Below are 21,336 nucleotides of genomic sequence, written 5' to 3'. Positions count from 1 at the left end.
CCTCTACTGCCTTCAGTTCCCTCAGGTTTTAAGGAGCTGGATCTGATGTCTGGGGTCCACAATGCCTGGAAGTGAGTTCTCTCCACTACGGCACCCCAGCCTCTCCGACTGGCATCCGAATCGAGTATCGTCAGGGGAAGTTTGTCCCAGCTGACTCCCCGCTGAAGGTTTCGGTAGTTTAGCCACCATGAAAGAGAAGCCTTCACATGACCGGGAAGGGAAACTCTCCTGTTCAGCACATTTTGATGCTTTCTTGAAGACATCAGAACATGGAACTGAAGGACTCGCGCATAGACTTGAGCCCAGGAGACTGCCTGAATGGACGACAACAGTGATCCCAGGATAGACATTGAATTCCTCAGGGTAGAAGCCCTCTGGTCTCAGTACACCAGGAGATCCTCTGAACTTGATCAAGCTGATGATCCCTGGGTAAGAATGATGTTCTCTTCCCTAAATACAACAGAATTTCTTAATTGAAAAAGGGTGAAGTTCCAACTTCTCCAAATTTGGGATCCAGCCCAGGGATTCCAGGGTTCTCGCCACATCTAGATTCAGACAATGGAAAGACAGTGTGATGAGAAAGTTGTCTAGATATGGCATGATGCCAACCACCTGACGTCGAATGAAGATTACCGCTACTGCCTTAATCTTGGTAAATACCCGCGGTGCTGATGAAATGCCAAACGGTAGGATATTGAACTGGTAATGGCTGGCCTGGTAACCATGGGAAACTGCAAATCTGAGCAACTTCCTGTGGTCAGGATGGACTGGCACATGATAATAGGCATCTTTCAGATCTATTGTGGCCATTACCCAATTCTGTCCAATGAGTGGGATTTCCGATTTGATCGACTCCATCTTGAATCGTCTTTACTTGATTCAGGGGCTTCAGATTTATGATAACCCTGTATTTCGCTGAGGGTTTCTTTAGCCTTTCTTTGCCTATCTACTGTTGTGGTACTCGAGAGATCACCTCTAATTGAAGTAGACCTTGGAGCTCTAATAGCAAAGACTCTTGAAGGTATGGAGACTGCAGGGAGGTAATTCTCAGGCTTTGTGTTGAACACACTGCATTAACGCTATGTGAACCTGGAAATATAGTACAGGAATGCATATACATAGAACAAGCCTCTGTCTCCCTCACATGGTCAGATTTACTTTCTCATTGTCCTATATACGCTTACACTGTTGCCTAAAACTAATAATGTGCGCTTCCTCCTGAGAGTGATGACTAACTTGTACTACGCAACTAGTTATAATAATAATCTTTATTTTTTTATATAGCGCTAACATATTCCGCAGCGCTTTACAGTTTGCATACATTATCACTGTCCCCGATAGGGAATTTAGATTGTGAGCCCTATCAGTATGTCTTTGGAATGTGGGAGGAAACCGGACTACCCGGAGGAAACCCACGCAAACACGGGGAGAACTCCTTGCAGATGTTGCCCTTGGTCGGATTCGAACCCAGGACTCCAGCGCTGCAAAGCTGCAGTGCTATCCACTGAGCCACCGTTATGCCCACAGTAGTATAGTATAGTATAGTTATATAGAACAGATTCAAATAGGGACAAGGCAAGACAGCCATCAGTCACAGGAAGAAGTGCTCATTTTTGGTTCTCGGCAATCATGCAGGGAGAACGCTGCATAGGACAATGCTGTCTCCCTCTTGAAATCTCTACGCTTGACCAGAGCAGAAGTCTGCTATTGGACAAGCTATACAATTAGCACCCTAAAACAGGAAAATAGTGCAATTTTAAAAATGAATTGTATTTCAAAAGTTTATTGTTTTTGTAAGATCTTACACATAAAAATTAATTAATAAGGGGGTTAAGCTCTCTTACATACAATGCACTTACCATCATGGTAAAACCCATTTAATGGTCAGTTATCTTTACCCTCCTTTTGGTGTTAGTGAACACCTTACCATGTGCTACAGCATCAAAACCATTGCGGGGCAAGAGGCGTGGAGATTTGTTAGATGTAAGCCTTGGATCTCAGGATGTTGACCTTGTGTCTTGGTAAGGGGTCTAAGGAAACGCCTGGGTCTGGGAGTATACTTATAGCGGATTTGTCTATTTTAACCAATATTAAACATTGCACCAGTGTCACATTCCTCTAAGTTTGTAGGATATTTTTCATAAGCACCGTTTTATTTGTATGGTTGGAGTTAAACTGCTCTGATCATGTGATATCGTGACAATCAGGGCTGTGTGAGTCTAGCTAGAGCAGGAAAATCTGTCATCATAGGGGGGCATGTGACAAATAGGAAGAATAGGAGCAGCTACTGTATACATGGGAATATTTAATTAAAGGGATAGTCCATTTCATTTTAATAAATGTATTAGGGGATATAAGTTTGTGGCTCTAATGTGCAAGTATTAACAGGTTCTCCTCCTCTGTGAAGCGCCGCTTGCTTGTTCATCAGCCCTTCTCACAGACCGCATAGCTCTACGGGTATAATGCAGCTAATGGAGGAACATGTTACCTGCTGGTCCAGCCGCCACCTCCAATAGAAATAGTTATCTAAAGCGCAGCGTTTTTTGACTGGAAGAGACTGATGTGCTTAGAGTAAGAAAAAAAATTAAATGCACACAGGCTGTTGTGGGGAAAAAAATACATGATATTTTTTTTTAATTGATATAAATATAAAAAATATGCAGTCTTACCATCAACTTGATGGGGTTTAAGCTTTGTGACTAAGCTCCTGTGAACCTGAACCAAAGGTTCTTTTGTTTCCGAATTTTCATCCAAAACAAGCTTTGTGGTAATTGGACATTTAACTGGTGAGGCATCTTCTACAAGAATAACCTAATAATCAAGAACAATTGTTAGAAGGTAGGCCGTCACTGAAAGCAGTCCTGTGCACAAAACGTTTATTAACGTATATACTTGTGTATAAGCCGAGATTTTCAGCCCATTTTTTTTGGCTGAAAGAAACCCCCCCCTCCCTTCGGCTTATACGCGAGTCATACACCAGGGGGTCGGCGGGGGAGGGGGAGCGGGGATGTCAGAGATAATACTTACCCCCACTGGCACGGTCTCTGCAGCCTCCCTGCTTCTCCCGGTCTCAGGCTCCTTCCTTCAGCGGTCACGTGGTACCACTCATTAAAGTCATCAATATGCACATATTTATGACTTTAATGAGCGGTACCACGTGACCTCTGAAGGAAGGGAGACCGGGAGAAGCAGGGGGGCTGCAGAGACCGCGCCAGGAGGGGGTAAGTATATGCTATATTCACCTGTCCCCGCTCCATCGCTGCACGCTGTTCTGTCCTCTGCGTCCTGTTTGTGATGTTCAGGTCAGAGGGCGCGGTGACCGATAAATATCGCCAGTGCTGGGGTCCTGAGCCAGCGGTGACACCGGCAACTGTCCGCCCTTGCTCAGGATACTTTCACCGGGCCCCCCAGCGACGAGGCGCGAGGTGGTCAGTTTTTTTTTTTTTTTTTATTTGCAGCGCGGCATTATATGGGGCATATTCTATGGAGGCATAATCTACGGAGCAGCATATGGGGGCATAATCTATGGAGCATCTTATGGGGCAGCATATGGGGCATAATCTATGGAGCATTTTATGGGGCATAATCTATGGAGAATCTTATGGGGCAGCATATTGGGCATAATTATGGAATATTTTATGGGGCCATAACCTTTATGGGGCAGCATATGGGGCATATTATTCTATGGAGCATCTTATGGGGGCATTAACCTTTGTGCAGCATTATATGGGGTGTATTTTGTGTGGAGCATTAAATAGGGCTCCTGGAGGAGACCGGGAGAAGCAGGGGGGCTGCAGAGACCGCGCCAGGAGGGGGTAAGTATATGCTATATTCACCTGTCCCCGCTCCATCGCTGCGCGCTGTTCTGTCCTCTGCGTCCTCTGTCTGTGATGTTCAGGTCAGAGGGTGCGGTGACCGATAAATATCGCCAGTGCTGGGGTCCTGAGTTAGCGGTGACACTGGCAACTGTCCCCGCCTGCTCAGGATACTGGCAGCGGGCTCCCAGCGACGAGGTGCGAGAAGGTCAGTTTTTTTTTTATTTGCAGCGGCAGTATATGGGGCATATTCTATGGAGCATGATATGGAGGCATAATTATGGAGCAGCATATGGGGGCATAATCATGGAGCAGCACATGGGGGCATAATTATGGAGCAGCACATGGGGGCATAATCATGGTGCAGCATATGGGGGCATGATCTATTGAGCAGCATATGGGGGCATAATCTATGGAGCAGCATATGATGGGGGCATAATCTATGGAGCATCTAATGTGGCAAAATATATGGAGCATCTTATGGGGCATAATTATGGAGCAGCATATGGGGCATAATCATGGAGCAGCATATGGGGCATAATCATGGAGCAGCATATGGGGCATAATCTATGGAGAATCTTATGGGGCAGCATATGGGGCATATTATTCTATGGAGCACCTTATGGGGGCATTATTAACCTTTGTGCAGCATTATATGGGGTGTATTTTGTGTGGAGCATTATATAGGGCTCCTGATTCAATATGGATATTCCAAAGCATTTAACCTACTGATGTCTCAATTAATTTTACTTTTATTGGTATCTATTTATATTTTTGAAATTTATCAGTAGCTGCTGCATTTTCCACCCTAGGCTTATACGCGAGTCAATAAGTTTTTCCAGTTTTTTGTGACAAATTTAGTGGGGTCGGCTTATACACGAGTATATACGGTACCTAGCGATTATGCAATGCGTTACAAATTGTGTTATTTGGCAATCACATATTAGAACGTAATAATACTCTTACCTCCCTCAGTTTTTCCCGTTCTCGTTCTCTCTCAGCAATTCTCTTCCTCCTTTCCTCTTCCATTTTCACAGCATTTTGAGTTTCTGTTCTTAATTTGTCATCCTTTAAGATTTTTCGGATTTTCTTCCGAACTTTTCCTGGAGATTTGGAGTCAGAGTCATCTTCCTCATCTCCATCTTCTGAATTTGTCTATATTATTTAGAATACATAACTGGCTAGTGATTATCAATTTTTAATTGTAGAAAAAAGTATAGTAGATATTAGCACTTACTTCTTATTTACAAACCCACTTTCTAAGAAACCACCAGCAGGCACCTATTAACCTAGGGCCAATCGTCAGAGCCTTCATGCATTTTTTATTGTAAAAGTTTAAATACAGAAATTAAAAGACCACAGTGACCTCTGCAGGATGAGCTGTGGCACTAGAAGATATGTGTGGACAGCACAATAGAACTTATGCCTGCAGGATGCAAATACACACAATAAGAATTTGTGCAGAAGACTTTATTTTTGGCACAAAACATTGGATCGCACTCAGACCAGTGTTATTTTACGGGGTCATGCACATGTCCAATTTTTCACCGAGTCTTTCAGAAGAAGAATAAAGGGGAAAAAATAAAAAGGAAAAAAAAAAAAAAAAAAAGGCAGACTGATCAGATGACATCCAAGTGAGATCCGGACGATTATCACAGACTGACAGAAGGAAGAAGATTGAGAGTTTTTTTGTCCCCCATATGCTCATCTGAGAAAATCGAATCATACTATGATCATCCTCTAATCAGAGTCTGATAAGAATGTGATTAGCACAATTGGACCGATTTTCTCGGATCAGAGAAAATACAGTCGCGTGACCCTAGCATACGACATCTAAAAATCAGTGGCAAACCCACACATAAATCTGCAAGTAATAGAAGTGGAGAAAAATCCAGCATAAATACATCACAAATAAAGGATGACATTAATCTGGACGTACACAGCATGTATGGTTATCATTGCAGATATCTTTCATAGAGTGCAAAAGCCTCATCCACTTGACTTATGGCATACAGTGTTGCAGGAAACCTGCTATAATTAGGTCACCTGTGAATTCAGGCTATAGATATTCAGACACCCTAAAATCCAGTGTGTAGCAATTGTGGCTGGTACCTTTGATTCACTAGAGTCCTCTTGGACTTTGATTCTTCTCCTCTTCTTTTTCTGCTTATAACTTCGTTGACTTTCTTCTGCTTCCTTCTTTGCCGACCTGCAAAATTATAAGCGACAGATATATTTAATGAGGAAACAGGATTTTTAGTTGCTTACCGTAAAATCTGTTTCTCTGAGCCTTCACTGGGGGACACAGAAACCATGAGTGTATGCTGCTGCCACTAGAAGGCTGACACTATGTAGAAAAAAAGTTAGCTCCTCCTCCGCAGTGTACACCCCACCGACAGGAAGTAGGATGTTCAGTTAGTGAGAAAGCAGTAGAAGCAATCTGTGAATGATATAAAAACCACAGAAAAAACACAATTCCACACTGTAAAAATGTTATACAGTAAACCGAGCTGTTCAATTTGGGAGGGTGCTGTGTCCCCCAATGAAGGCTCAGAGAAACAGATTTTACAGTAAGCAACTAAAAATCCTGTTTTCTATATCGCCTCATTGGGGGACACAAACCATGGGACGTCCCAAAGCAGTCCCCAAGGGGAGGGAACAGCAAATAACTCCATCAGGACGAGGAAGTCACTCTCGTCACCTGCAAGGTCTTTTTTTACCCCGATCGGCACTTGCCGAAGCTAGGCATGGGCTTGAAAGTCTTATGGACCTGTGAGAGACATATTATTACACTGCAATGGTGCCCGACGAAGGCCCCGAGAGTACCGTCAGGAGGACACACACTGCCCGGGCAGAGTGCGTCGAACTTAAAAGGAACGCAGTCCTTCTTGATCCGGCAACCCAACTAATGCCGCCCAGTTTCCTCGAACAGAAGTGTAACCTGAAGGCCAGAGGAACTCTACACCTCAAGCCTGAGCTTGAGAAGTACCGTTGCCGTGGCCAAGTAGCCTGATGAGAGGGCGTCACGAAAGAAGAGTCCGAGGCGGACGAAAGAAAGTGAATTTAGAATGACGGAGAGTGGACCCTTGATCCACAGGAAGTGCACCACAGCTGCTACAGACTCTGTAAGACCCCAGGAGTGGTTGAGAGTCTGAAGAGAAAGACATCAACTAAAAGGGAAGATGTACGTTCGTGCAAAAGTAGACATCGCCAAAGCCCTGAAGACTCAGGACCTGGATAGGAGCTTCATTGAAAAAATCCTGCAATTCACAGAAGGTAAATGTTGAACGAAGAAATTTCCTTCCTGAAAAAAACAAGGATGGACCCAATCCTAGATCTCCAAACGTCATGCTACTGAGGCACTGAAGAAACAACGAGGCTGAGCTTGAGGAAGGGGAGCGCTTGTCCTTCCGGTGAGCTGCTTAATAATTTGGCCTATTGGAGCTATACGGAAGGAACAGAAAGTTGGTGAGGGACCTTGATGGGCATAATTCCACTCGGGAACAGAAAGCCAAATGGACCCTTAGATGGGAATGATTAGGCGAAAACCCATGTCTCCTTGCAAGAAAAATTTTTGGGACAGTAAGGACGGTCAAATCTTCCGACCGGTCACCAGAAAGATTACTCTGAACAAACTAGGTCCGCGTCTATAGAACTTCGCAAAACGAGAGGGTGCTAAGGCAGGACACGCTATAGCAGCGGGTGCTTTGAAGGTTGATCCTGTTAACTACTGTGTGAATTCGACGTCGGTATCCCTGAGAGCAGAACGTCTGGCCGAGGAAAGGTCGTAGCGGAGAACTTGGAATCGGAGGGTTCGTAGTCGCAGAAGTAGCCTAATTTGTGAAGCGCTCAGGAGAAAAAGATATACCGAGGCGCCCCATTGTTTGGAAACACTGAAAACATACTGAATGGATCTAATCGCTGCAATGTAGGCACAGGTTGGCTTTGAAGAGACAACTGATTGCTCGATTAAGCAGGTAGACTGAAGACTACTGGATGACCTTTTAGACTCAGATCAAGAGAAAGATAAACCCCACATACAGGGGATGAGGGTGAATCTGGAAAAAAAAATTAGTCCAGCTGGACTTATAGAAACGAATAGTCGAGCCAGGAAGGTCCACGGCAAAAACATGAAGTATGTCAACTGTACAGAAAGTTGGCTCTAGGTAGACCAAAAGGACCCCAGAATGACAACTAAGCTGATGGAGCGGGGGGGGGGATTGAAGTGTGTAGATCCGCGTGGCTAAGTCTAAGACCACACGCGCCTGAAGAACACAGTGGAAAAATTACCATTCTAGCTGAAATAAGAAACCTGTTATCACCATACTCATCCTTAGATCCAAGACTGGGGCAGCTGTCTGCCCTGGTTGATACTTGCGCAGAGTGAGATCCCACTCCTGTCTGAGGTGAGATACTTGTCCCAGTCACGGTCAGAAGTCACATCTGTGATCCGCTGGAGGCTTTATCTGGTGTCTGTAAGAAAGAATAGGTAAGATCCGACAAATAAGGACCTTAGGTATTGTGGTAGCTCGAAGGTCCTTAGGACATACTAGAACCTATAATCTACTATTAGCCAAACCTTAATGATAGGCGTAACCCACCGGGCAGTAATGCTAGCCTGCGGACGGTACTGAAAACTTGACAGAAGGTGGGACAAAACTCTTGTGGAGTAACTCACCTCTAGGGTCAAGAACACGCTACAGTAAACCTCAACCATGCGTACCTGACACGAGAGTGTCTGACCTACCTGAAGGTGGAGTATACAGTTATGTTGCTACTGAGATCCGCCCTGTGGTACAGAGATCCCCTCCGTTTGGACATGGTAGCCTTTTACGTTTAACTGTTAACAAACCACAGATGTTATTGACTAAGAGATAAGCAGCTGAAAGATGTCTTAGGCTCACATGAAAGAGGCTTGGATTCGCAGCTGCAGCCCGCTGGAGGTAATAAATGCCGTCACCTCATCCAGAGTGGTGATTATACGGGAGTTAGGCAGACGCTACAAAGGATCCTGAGGAACGTGAGAGAGGGTGCTCTTGACTCATCTGACAATGGGACAGTAGAGCGTATTGACTAAACCTGTCTGGTAGTGGACTATCCAAGTGCTCGACAAGGGATAGAATACTGCTGCAATAGGACGTGAGGAACTTGAATACGAGGGCGTATGGCTCACCTGAATACGGTACCGAACACCAGTACCACTGAAGCAGTCAACCCCAGAACACTTCTCCACAGCAATACGGCCATTTCGAACACTGAACCTGGTAGGTGTTGCGTCTGAAGCCTGGATAGCGGATCTAGTATAGCCCTGTGAACATATCAGCATGGAGAGAACCCGGAGAAGGATATAGGAGACGGCCGCTTCTGTGTCGCGGTGCGGTCTAGGCCTGGATACCTGACATTAGGCAGAATAACGGCTTCTGCGTTGTGGTCTGGGTCTGGCTACCTGATGACATTAGGTAGAATAACGGCTTCACATGTAGTAAGCCGTACCACGTAGTCTGTATTAAAGGGAATCTGTCACCCCTTTTTTGAAATATCATATAATGATATCATTCGTGTGTCACATAAGGATTCTCTTAGTACTTTTGCTTCCCCCTGACCCCGCACTTTTCATACATAAATACCTTTTTTATATCGGTTCAGGTGTATGTAAACTGCCACTGTCCGGTCCGCTGGGCGGGGCTTATCCAACTGCTCCCCCTCCCTGTCTTGCTCTACGCATTTCTTCTTGTGTAGAGCAAGACAGGGAAGGGGGCAGTTGAATAAGCCCCACCCAGCGGACTGGACAGTGGCAGTTTACATACATCTGAACCGATATAAAAAAGGTATTTATGTATGAAAGGTGCGGGGTCAGGGGGAAGCAAAAGTACTAAAAGAATCCTTATGTGACACACAATTGAATGATATCATTACATGATATTTCAAAAAAGGGGTGACAGATTCCCTTTAAAGTATTTTCTGACCAGTCAATTCTTTTGACAGTAGAACAGTAGGCCTGGAATCAGAGGGAGACTAAACTTTACTCTCTGTTGTGCGACAGGGTTCCAACTACTGGATCTGCGAGTTGTGGTCAGCTTCTTTATCCACTGAGCCACCGCAGAAAATTGCCGGGTCACACAGACTTGACTTCTATCCAGCTGGAAATCCCGCCCAAACACTGCAGAAGTGAAGGGACAGAAACAGCTCATCATTCTGCTTAGAGCAGTGTGATGCTGGAGACTGGATTGCTTGCGAGCAGGAGATATGGTAGCATTTGCTATGCCGAGGCTCTCGCATCAATGTGTGAAGCAATGGTCGAGTCCTGCACCGCCGAGAATCAAGGTACAGATATGCGATAGCAGAAACCACAACAGCCGTGTGACAAAATCAGATCTCCGAGGCAAAACGTGCGAGTGAAAACTTCTACCAGGCAGACGCCATATGGCAAGTTTTATCCTGTCCAATGTACGTGAGCAGACGTAGAGTGGATCGTGTCACAGAAGACAGCCGCAAGGGGTAACACATACACCATCGGCTGCATGGCTCTTGTGTGCTATGACACCGGACGTACTATTCCACTAGTGGCTTAGCGGCAGGAGATTACTATTACGCCAGTGAATGTTATGCATGACCCCGGACCTGCGAGCGCAGGCTGATCTCCCATTCGGTCTCAGCCTAGGCTCAAGCTGCTTAGCGGTTGCCACCTGACTAATGCGGTGGCGCTCAGCCTAGAATGGCCGGTGGCTTTAGATTACAATTGCACTAGCTAGGGCTGCACGGCTCTAGAGTACTACCGGCTGTAGGTCACTATTACCCCAGTGACCCAGTGACCACACGACGCCCAGGTACTATTACGTTAGCAATTGTACGGCTCTGGAGCACTGTCCTGTCGGTGAACGCACGTTTCCAGAGCACCATAATGCCAGTGACTGCCCGGCTATAATACTACTATTGATAGTATGGCTAGGAGTACTTATTACACTAATGACTGCACTGCTTACATGAGAGACTGCACCGCTATAGCGCAATTCCCATCAGTTTACCTAGGAAAGATGGACTCAATGCCCCTCTCACTGGACCGGCGGATAGTGAGGCCATGCTTAATTTTAATGTAAGTGGAACATGCTCCACACTGTACCTGTCTAGGCCGAGTGGAGATGGGCAGGAAAAGGCTGGACCTGCCCGGTGAAGACACTAACCGGGTCCCACTCTGGGAGAAAATGACCGCCCCTCAAGCGGTGCCGGAGGTTGGGGGACTGAGTAAATGGAGGCAGCCTGGAGGAGCAGGGCAGAAAAGCGTGCGCTTACACTGAGGGGCCGAGGGAGGAGGAATGAGCGGAAATAACCGCACTGTTAGAAGGCCCAAGATGGCGCAGTCCGAAGACAATAGGCAGGCTAGGGGGAGTGGGTGGGGCCGTGGACCGCCTCAGGGATGCAGAACCTAGAGGGAGAGAGCGGTGGGCGGGCCCAAAACGGGCAGGAGAGAAGCCCGCCCGAGGAAGAAGGCGGGGGGCGTGGCCGCAACGCCGAGCAAGGCCCAAGTTGAAGTTGAAGTCGGGGCCTGGAGTAGATTCAGCGGCCGCCGGGGAGCGCGGGGCGGCGCAACGCTGCCCTGCCGCGGCGACCGTCCCCAATGAATCCCTGCTCTTAGTCCCATACTTACCCTGTTCCTGTCTTCTGCATGCAAAAACCTGTATAGGAAGATTGGTACCTTCATCATCCATGTAGAGGGATGTCCGCGTCTCTGCCAGACCGACAGGCTCTGGTGGGCGAGTGGGTGGGAGACGAGGACCTCTGGAACCCCTGACACGCATCCGTGCTCGGGGCTTTGGGTCCTGCTGTGGAGAGCTATGAGGATACGGGGTGGCAGTACACGCCGTACTCAGTCTCTTTGTGGGACTACAGATGTGACCACTCACACTGTATCCCTCTGAAAACCTGAAAAGAAACGACGCACACCGAGGTAGATATGCGTCTAATGAAAGACCCGTGTCCACCTCCTACTGACACTAAGCTAAACTGAACATCCTACTTCCTGTCGGTGGGGTGTACACTGCGGAGGAGGAGCTAACTTTTTTTCTACATAGTGTCAGCCTCCTAGTGGCAGCAGCATACACCCATGGTTTCTGTGTCCCCCAATGAGGCGATAGAGAAATTCCATTTCAGCCTTTAAAAATAATGGCTGTATAAATAACTGTAATTTAGGTACAGTTTTTATTTTGGACAGTTGAGTATAATCTTTTGGTGATATTAGTCAGAATGCAGTTTACAGAAGATGCTGTGTCTTGGAGACAGCATGTACTCTGCTGTCAGATCTGAAACACTGACTTTTGTAAAATCTGACTGTTCAGTAAGCAACCAATGTAGACACGTGCAAACACCAGAGTAAATCTGTGCAGGTTCTGCTTGGCCAGGACCTTCTAGCCATGTCTGCTGCTATGAACAGGATTAATAAACAAGAGCGGTGCAGATTATTCTGATGTGCTAAGGGGATGGTGTTGGGCAAGGTGGCTGGCAGTGTGGTGGGGGTGCACTGCCTATGAAATCACCATTATAATAATTATTTTTATATGCACACATTACCATTCTTGTCCCTGTTGGGGCTCACAATCTAAATTCCCTATCAGTATGTCTTTAGAATGTGGGAGGAAACCAGAGTACCCATTCACACTCCTTGCAGATGTTGTCCTTGGTGGGATTTGAACCCATGACTCCAGCACTGCAAGGCTGCAGTGCTAACCACTGAGCCACCGTGCCGCCCCAGTGATGTACATGTTTAGTGTTATACTGGAATTACCTTTTACAGATGACAAGTACATCAATTACACTGGGGAACAATTTGAAAAAAATTTCTGTTGTTAGGTTTTTGAGCCGATTTATACTAAAATTGGCATGCTGATTCCAAAAACGTAGTCAGTTTTTTTCTATCACGTCAAGTTTTTCCTCCTCAACTTACCTGCCATAGAAGCACAATTGCACTGATTTCTGTAATAAGACTTGTTATCTGAGTACAATTCGACTCATATAGAGCTACGTGGCAACTTGTAAGAGTAGTCACAACTGAGACAGTGTGGTGAGAGGTGTGTACAGCTCCCAATACGTCATAATTATCAATATCTTTACACAAAAAATGTATCATAGTAGGAATAAATAGGATTTGTGATAGATTTTCTCTTTACATTGGGTGCTTAGTTGTAATTTATATATCTTTTATGATTTTTTCTTTATTAGTTTTCAAAGCTTGTAACTTTCCATCTCAGTGTTTTATTTACTTATGTACATATTTCCTTTATTTCAGATCATGTCTGCTCCTTCTTCCTCTCGTCGTAAATGCCTAAACAACCCTGACTCCTTCTGCTATATTTGTGTTTTCACCATTCCAGTTCAAAGGGCAAACATCAGTGCATTTGTCAAACAAGCATATTATGCATATTTTAAAGTAAAACTCGGTGATCAAGATAAGCCATGGGCCCCTCACATAGTGTGCAAGCAGTGTGTCGAGAGTTTACGGATGTGGACCAAAGGAACACGTGAAAAGTTGGCATTTGGTATCCCCATGGTGTGGAGAGAGCAAAAAAAGTCATTCCACAGACTGTTACTTCTGTTTAGTGAAAACATCAGGATTTAACAGGAAAAATAAAAGTAAAATAGAATATCCAAATCTACCGTCAGCTATCAGACCAATGCCTCATTCAGCTGAAATTCTAGTGCCAGTTTTCGAACAGCTACCATCTCTAGAAGTTCTGAGTGATGTTGACGAACACAGTGACAGCAATGATGCAGAATTTGAAAGTCACAAGGATTCAGTTCGTAAGGGATTTGATCAGCACGAGTTAAATGATTTAGCACGTGAATTGGGCTTATCAAAAAAAGCTTCAGAATTACTAGCATCAAGGCTGAATGAGAAACAGTTACTTGAACAAGGAGCGAAGGTATCATACTTTCGTACTAGAGAAAGTACATTTTTGCAGTACTTTCGGTGTGACAGCGGTTTTGTGTTTTGCCATAATATTCCTGGTTTAATACAAGAATTAGGGCTTTCAATGTACAATCCAAATGAATGGCGACTGTTTATTGATAGCTCAAAGCGGAGTCTTAAGTGTGTCGTCCTACACAATGGCAATTTATTTGGTGCAGTCCCTATTGGGCATTCTGTCTCTCTTCGTGAAGAACATGGAGATGTAAAGAGAGTTATTGAGTTATTGAAATATGACACACAATTGGAACATCTGTGTTGACCTTAAAATGGTTTGCTTCCTTCTTGGTCAGCAACGTGGGTACACAAAGTATCCCTGCTTTCTCTGTATGTGGGACTATGTCAGATCTTGAGAAGAATGCTTGGTTATCATTCAAAGACGTCGTCAAGAACTTTCTTGGAAATACACGTGAAAGTAATTACAAATAAATTGTTTAGAAACTATTGGAGAGCTACAAAGCGCTTGGTTGCAACATGAGTATTAAGCTACATTTTCTGCATTGCCATCTTGCCAAGTTTCCGGAAAATCTTGGTGCTGTTAGCGATGAGCAAGGTGAACGATTTCACCAAGATTTGAAGGTTATGGAAGACCGTTACCAGGGTAGATGGGATGTACATATGATGGCTGACTATTGCTGGAGCATCAAACGTGATTGTCCTCAAGTTAAACACTCCAGAAAAAGCTACAAATGTACATTTTTACCTTAGATACTTGCATATATCCATATCCTTTGTAAAAAACATGATAGTGTTAAAAAACATATTTGTCATGCCTATTTCTTATATATTTCATTTTTGTTCATATTTGTATTAAAAAGTTTTTTTTGTTTTTTTTTTTTTAAGGTACAGTAGTTTACATATTTTTGAGAAGACAAAAATCCTATAGTTCAAAAACTTGACGTGATAGAGAAAAACAGATCATTTCTGGATTCAGCATCCAAAAATTAATTAAGAACAGTTGTCTGACCTAACTCCTAAAAAATTGCGTTCCCCAGTGTTATCAACAAGGTGTTGTGTGTTGAGGTTTTTTACCATAAGGAGACAGATTAATTAAGTCCTGTTATAGTATACTAGATGGTGGCTCGATTTTAACGCATCGGGTATTCTAGAATATGGTTAGCGGGAGACCGACATTCAAAAGATGGTCCAGGACGATCCACCACGATCGGCGATCTCACAGCGGGGGCCTGATCGCTGCTACGTGTCACACTGAGGCTAAGTACCCAGGTGCAGAAATGCAGCATTTCCGCAACTCCCGCCGCGGGAAAAACGCATGCGAATTCGCATGCATTTTCCCGCGGAAAACGCATGCGAATTCGCATGCATTTTCCCGCGGAAAACATGCGTTTTTCTCGCGATTTTCGTGTGCGGAACTCAAGCGCATTCCAAGCGATTTGAAGCATCGCTTGGAATGTGATTGACAGGTTGGTCACACTTGTCAAGCATAGTGTTTGACAAGTGTGATCAACTTTTTACTATTGATGCTGCCTATGCGGCATAAATAGTAAAAGATAGAATGTAAAAAATAATAAAAAAAATTAAAAGAAAAAAAAAAAAAAAAGGTTATTCTCACCTTCCGACGGCCCCCCGATCTCCTTTCCACGCTCCCGGCATCTTCTGCAAAAGCGCAGCGTCATCAGCGGTCTTTCGCGCAAACCATTACTGGGACCGGAAGATGCCGGGCGCGTGGTGAGAGGAGGGAAAGAGTCCGGGGGCCGTCGGAAGGGGAGTATATCACTATTTTTATTCTATTTTTTCCAGGTTTATGGTACCCAGGGCCTGGAGGAGAGTCTCCTCTCCTCCAGACCCTGGGTACCATCCGCACATTGAGCGCTGCGTCTGTCATCTCCCAGCTGCGTTGCCGCTGACCTCCGTGTAGCAAGAGATGACCCGCGGCAACAGTCAGGAGATCAGCGGCTAGCGCAGCAGATCTCCCAACGGTAGCATGAGCCGCTCGAATGCCGCGCCAATTCGCGGCCGGACTGCGCCTGTCGCTGATTGGTCTCGGCCGGCTGGGCTCGACCAATCATCGATGCGGGATTTCTGTTACAGACAGAATTAGACGATTATATAGTAGATAATACAGCTGTGAATGTCACCGCCAAATCAGGCTACTGGTTACAATTCAGGTGTGTTAGGCTAGTTTAAGACTAGCATTACCAGGCGCAGCACTCGGCCACCGCTTAGCTCCGCCCCCGGCAGCGCCCCCTCCGGTCAGCTCCTCCTTTGGTCGCATGACGCTGCATGCGATCAGCGTACCCTATATTTAGCGTTGGGTATGCTGGTCGTGCACTGGTATGATTTTGCTGGCACTGCGCCCAGCGCACAAAAAGGCACTGTGTTGCATTTTTGTACACTGGGCGAACGCGCCAGCAAAATCATACCATCGCACGACCAGCGTACCCAGCGCTAAATATAAGGTACGCTGATCGCATGCAGCGTCATGCGACCATAGGAGGAGCTGACCAGACGGGGCGTGGCTGGAGCCAAGTGGCGTCCAAGCGCAGCGCCTGGTAACGCTAGTCTGAAACTAGCCTAACACAGGATGCCAAAAAAGGGGAAAAGTGAGCAATTTGCATTCTAGCCTCTCTCTTAGATCAAGCATTTTGGATAAGAAGCGAGCCAGTCTAATCCTATCAAACAAGTCAAAAATGAATATTTAGTAGTAAACTTTAAAATGTAGGTGAGTGGGTGTTAGAACAAGTTAGAGATCCATAGGTGCTATATGGTAGTATCATTCATTATTGGAGTTCTATAAATCACACACAATTCTATTATATGGTTACATGGGAAACAGATGACCACTTAATTTACAGCAACTAATTACACCCAAACTTGTAAGCATTTTGCTTGTACATACATAATCATGGCTACATTGATAACTTAGAACATTGTATAAAAAAATGACCTTGTTCTGGGGCGCTGATCATCAGATTCACTATCACTGACTTCTTCGCTGACTCCAGAACCTTCACTTGCAGACTCAGATTCATCGCTGCTCACTAGGAAAATAAAGGTATTATATAAAAAAAAAAAAAAAAAAAAAAAAAAAAAACTGAGTAATATCCTTCCATTGTAGTAAATGTACAACAATGTACAATCATAAGTACAGTAGCGAATGGAAGCACCGGCTATTAAACAGATTTTAATAGAAAGTAACTCTTACATTTGTTACCTACATATTCTTAAACTGTTGTAATATCTACAAAGATATTTGGTGACATTTGCATGCAAAGTTTAAAGCTCCCACTTAGAAAAACATTATGAAAAAGAAAAATGAGAATTTTTTTTTTTTTTACTATATAGTTGCATTTTGTGAAGCTGCAAATCCACTCTCCTGAACTAAAACAATCCGTCAAAAAAGGAAATCTTAAGTACCCTTTCTTCTATTCCGACGTTTTCCATCCTTTGAACCCTTAGATTTATCTTTCTTCTCTCCTTTTTCTGCTTTCTCCTCGTCAGATTCTGCTTCACTTAGGGACAGCTTGTGCCGCAGCAAACGATGTCTGTAGCGGGGCTTCTTCCCAGAGTCAGTGCCAGAGTTAGAATCAGAGTTGGATTCAGAGTTTTCTTCATCTAAAACATGAATGTGTCTTATTAGTATTACCATTCTGGAAAACAAAGTATTTTTAATGATGCCGTCACATTAATGCCTGATCACACATAATTCTGATTGCAGACCACCATCAGGATGCTCGCTAAACCATTGGTTCTTTTTTTTGCAATTCTTTGAGCTATATCATTTTTCACCTACAATCTCAACAAGAAACAATAAGAAAAAAAAAAAAAAAAAAAAAAAACCACTAAGACGAACCTTCATGTATTCATACACTCTGGTGATTTGAGTAAACAGACACCAACACTCACCATTATCTTCATCCTCTGCTTTTTCAGATTTGACTTTTTTCTTTTTATTTTCATCATCAGGCTCCTCATCAGAAGAGACTTCATCATCCGATGACAAATTGGCTTTTATTTGCTCTAGAAGCATTTTCTTAGCAATCCTGTGATAATGATAAATGGGTTTGGAAGTTTGACTTGCTATAGTGCATATAAAATAAAAGGATATAAAAGAGATAAACACACCACCTATAATTGTCCCCCCCCAGTACACCAATATAAACCCATAAGGATTCAGAAGCTAGAGTTTTCTCTACAACATTAGTCTGAAGTACAACTGAAGAGGAAAAACAAGTTTCACATGCAGGGCTGTGGAGTCGGAGTCGTGAAATCAGAGCCCATTTTGGTGGAGTAGGAATAAAATGGACCGACTCAGACTCCTAAAATAAATAATAAATTGCGTACAGTAGTTCACTGCAGTTTGTGGGGAATATTTTTTTCATAAGAATTTGGGAAAGTTATGAAATGTCCTATAAATGTCTTCCTGATCTAAGGTCTAGACTTTTAGCTGAGATGAACCTGTGCCGCAGTTTATATTCATGATAAGTAATGAAGCTCCTTCTGTACAGAAAAGGGGAAAAAATAATCACAGGGAAAGAATGCCTGCATTCATCTCAGAACTTCTGGAGTAAACAGTTAATCAGGATTAAGTAAGGTAAGTACTTCTTAAAGCATATCGGAACGTTCAATAAACGGTGCATAAATCAATAGTCCAGTATATGGTGTCTCTGTATGCTTTCATGTTCATCTTTCCTCTTAGATCATGTTTAGGGAAATTAGCTGCTCTGGTGACTTATATACATAGAATATAAGGGGAAAACCGGTTTTCTAACATCTGAAATTAGGAAATACAGTAAACAGGATTGATAAGGACGCGTGTGTGTGTGTTCTAGAATATGATTCAGCACAAACATTCTCCCTCCACCCCTCGTGATAGACTGAAGAAATATGATGTGAAGCATTTAGTGAGCTGTACCATGAAACAAGCTCAACACTGAAAGTTCACAGTAGAGCTATCTAACTTATTTTACAAACTTTATACTTATCTGTCCTAATGATTTATGCAAAATTATTTTATTTCTATCCCAAATTATACAGTGAATGATTCCCTATTCTGGCAATTATAATATACCTTATTTTTTTTTTACAGGACAAAATTATTTTGAGGGCGAATTTACATAATTACAAAATGTCTAAGAAGCATCTTATGAAGTCAGCTGTATTTGAGCATTTCACAGTGACTCAAGGTAAAAAAACATTTTGTGTGTCTTTGTATAAGTGACCCAGATGAAAACAAATGCTGTGATGCCAAAATCAGTGCATACTCGGGTAAAAATGTTCCTTCAAGAGCTTCCAATCTAAAAAGACATTTACAACACTGCCACCCAGAACTTTACAAAGCTGTGATTGAAAAAGATCACAGCAGCACAAAGAAATCAGAGACTAGCACTTCCCTCCAGGCAAAGTAGGAGGAAAGAGCGTCTCAAATGTCAGTTAAGATATTTTGTGACAAAGTTACTGTAACAAAGACAGCAGATATGTTTAAAAGACAGCTCATACAGCTAGTTGTGAAGGACAATGTACCACTATTATTTGCATGACCAGCTTTTACAGCTCTTAATGGAGAAATGGCCTGCAAACTTGGTGTTTCTCTAGAAAGAGAAAGAATTAGAAAATTAGTGATTGAAGAAATCCTTAACCAAAAGGAAGATCTTAAAAAGACTCTTAAGAGACGCTTTGTGTTTCTTAAAATGGTTGACTGCGCATGTCACAGAGTGAACTATTTTGCCATCACTGTTCGATATGTTTGGGACAACAAATAAAATTGCTACTAAGACACTGGCAGTAAAAGATACAAGAGCTCATCACAGCAGCCAGTTTCTCCAAACCTTAGTGGAAAGAGTTCTGTAAGATTATGAACTCAAAAAAGAACAGGTTCTTGCTATTTTAACGGATAATGCTTCAAAAACATAAGTACAATTAAGCTGATGAATGAGAATAATGAAGGTGAACAGCAGCTAGAAGAACATTTCACATTCAGCATTGTTGGAGATGGAAGGCCACAGTCCTGTTCCCATAACGGAGGAACAAACCGTTCTTACTACAGAAGAACAGCAAAATAATTCTTTACAATTAGATGATCTTGTTGAAGCTGCTTCACACCTCTTTCATATTCATCATATGTGCTGTGTTGTGCACGCTACAGCTGGCAATAAGAGATAGTCTGTAAGAGGGACATGCTTGAACTCTGATTTGCAAAGTGAGGAATGTGGCTATTGCTGCCAGAACCTCTAAAATTGATTCCAACTTGAAGAGACATGCTGGAAAAGGGGCAATTGTGGATCAAGCCACTCGGTGGGGAAGCACCTATTTAATGATTGAGGGATTTGCTTGAGCTGAAACCCTTCCTTGTAGATTTGGCCAACCCTCAGGTAACACTACATGAAGGTCAATGGACACAGGTGGCCGAATTGAAGGAATTGCTTCATCACCCATTTACAGTGACTAAAAAGCTGAGGATTTAACTCCTGGCATTTTTATAAAGGAGTGGAAGAACTTGTTGTTTTGCCTGTCCCAAAGAGGAGTTTTAAAAGCAGATGACATTGCTGTTTCAATGAAATGGAGAGAGACACTGCTATTAGAAAATAAAATTATTCTTCTGTTTATGTGGACCCGAGTCATGGTATATAGCTGGATGATCAACAGCTTACTAAAGGAAAAGAAGCTCTGATTGAGGTAGCAGTTAGGAGTGGGCTACAGGACGGCCAAGAGCAAGAGGACTCGGGTCCTGCCAGTGCTGCTGCTGTTCCTTCATCCTCATCAGATGAGGAGTTTGATTTCGACAAGTATTTGGACGACATGGAGCAAGCAAAGCGTTGCTGCAGGGAAAAAGATTTCACTCACATAGAAAACAGATTGATGATATTTCAGCAAAATTTCTTACTTGCTCTCAAAGAAATAGAAGAGTTCAATTGTTCATCAAAACTGACTGTGCACAAGGCAATTCCTTTACACCCTGAAATTGTTAAGATGTTGCCCATGTGGTTACGGCTTTGCCACCAACCCAAGTTTGTGTAGAGAGGTTGTTCTCTAGCCTTAAAATAATTAGGGCAGATTTGAGGTCATCTATGAAGTAGGATCTGATGGAGGCGATACTATTTCTCAGAACAAATTCATAGACTGCACAAATATTATTCAGTATGTTTTTGCTGAAAACTGTTTTTTTTCGGCTTACTGCATAGTGTATAATAAATTGTAAATATGCAAAAAAATAATTGTTCTAACGTTGTATTCCAATAAATATATTTTATGTTCTATCTAAATGGCTTGATTATTGTATCATAATGATAAACCCCTTCCTGACATTGGACGTACTATTCCATCCATGTGCCCTGGGACTTAATGCCCCAGGCACGGGGGGAGCGGGGATGATCGCGATCGGGTATCAGCTGATTCTCACAGCTGACACCCGGCACTAAGTGCTAGGAGCGGTCACAGACCGCTCCCGGCACTTTATCCCCCTGAACACTGCAATCAAACAGTCCTTTGGACTGGAGACCCCGCATCATGATGCGGGGTCACAATCGCTCCCATGGTAACCCGATGTCATCATGGCGACATCCAGTTTACCAGAGCTCAGAGACTTCCTGTCATGCGCAGTGC

The 21,336-nt window shown here is 43.6% G+C and overlaps 1 protein-coding gene across 1 annotated transcript in view; it reads right to left on the bottom strand.

The window, feature by feature from the left end:
• Nucleotides 1-21,336, bottom strand: part of ATRX (ATRX chromatin remodeler) — a 348,862-nt gene that overhangs the window by 217,175 nt on the left and 110,351 nt on the right. Inside the window, exons 12-17 of the mRNA XM_073556201.1 lie at nt 17,641-17,777; nt 17,152-17,349; nt 16,682-16,775; nt 5,928-6,024; nt 4,782-4,970; nt 2,670-2,811 (exon numbers count right to left, since the gene is read on the bottom strand). Of these exons, the coding sequence (XP_073412302.1) occupies nt 2,670-2,811; nt 4,782-4,970; nt 5,928-6,024; nt 16,682-16,775; nt 17,152-17,349; nt 17,641-17,777 (857 nt within the window). The remainder of the gene's footprint in view (nt 1-2,669; nt 2,812-4,781; nt 4,971-5,927; nt 6,025-16,681; nt 16,776-17,151; nt 17,350-17,640; nt 17,778-21,336) is intronic.

This window comes from Dendrobates tinctorius, unplaced genomic scaffold (genome assembly GCF_039654945.1).
Source record: "Dendrobates tinctorius isolate UK_male_01 unplaced genomic scaffold, ASM3965494v1 ptg000231l, whole genome shotgun sequence".
Classification (NCBI taxonomy): Eukaryota; Metazoa; Chordata; class Amphibia; order Anura; family Dendrobatidae; genus Dendrobates; species Dendrobates tinctorius.
Note: the sequence above shows the minus strand (reverse complement) of the source record. Positions and strands in the feature narration are given on the sequence as shown.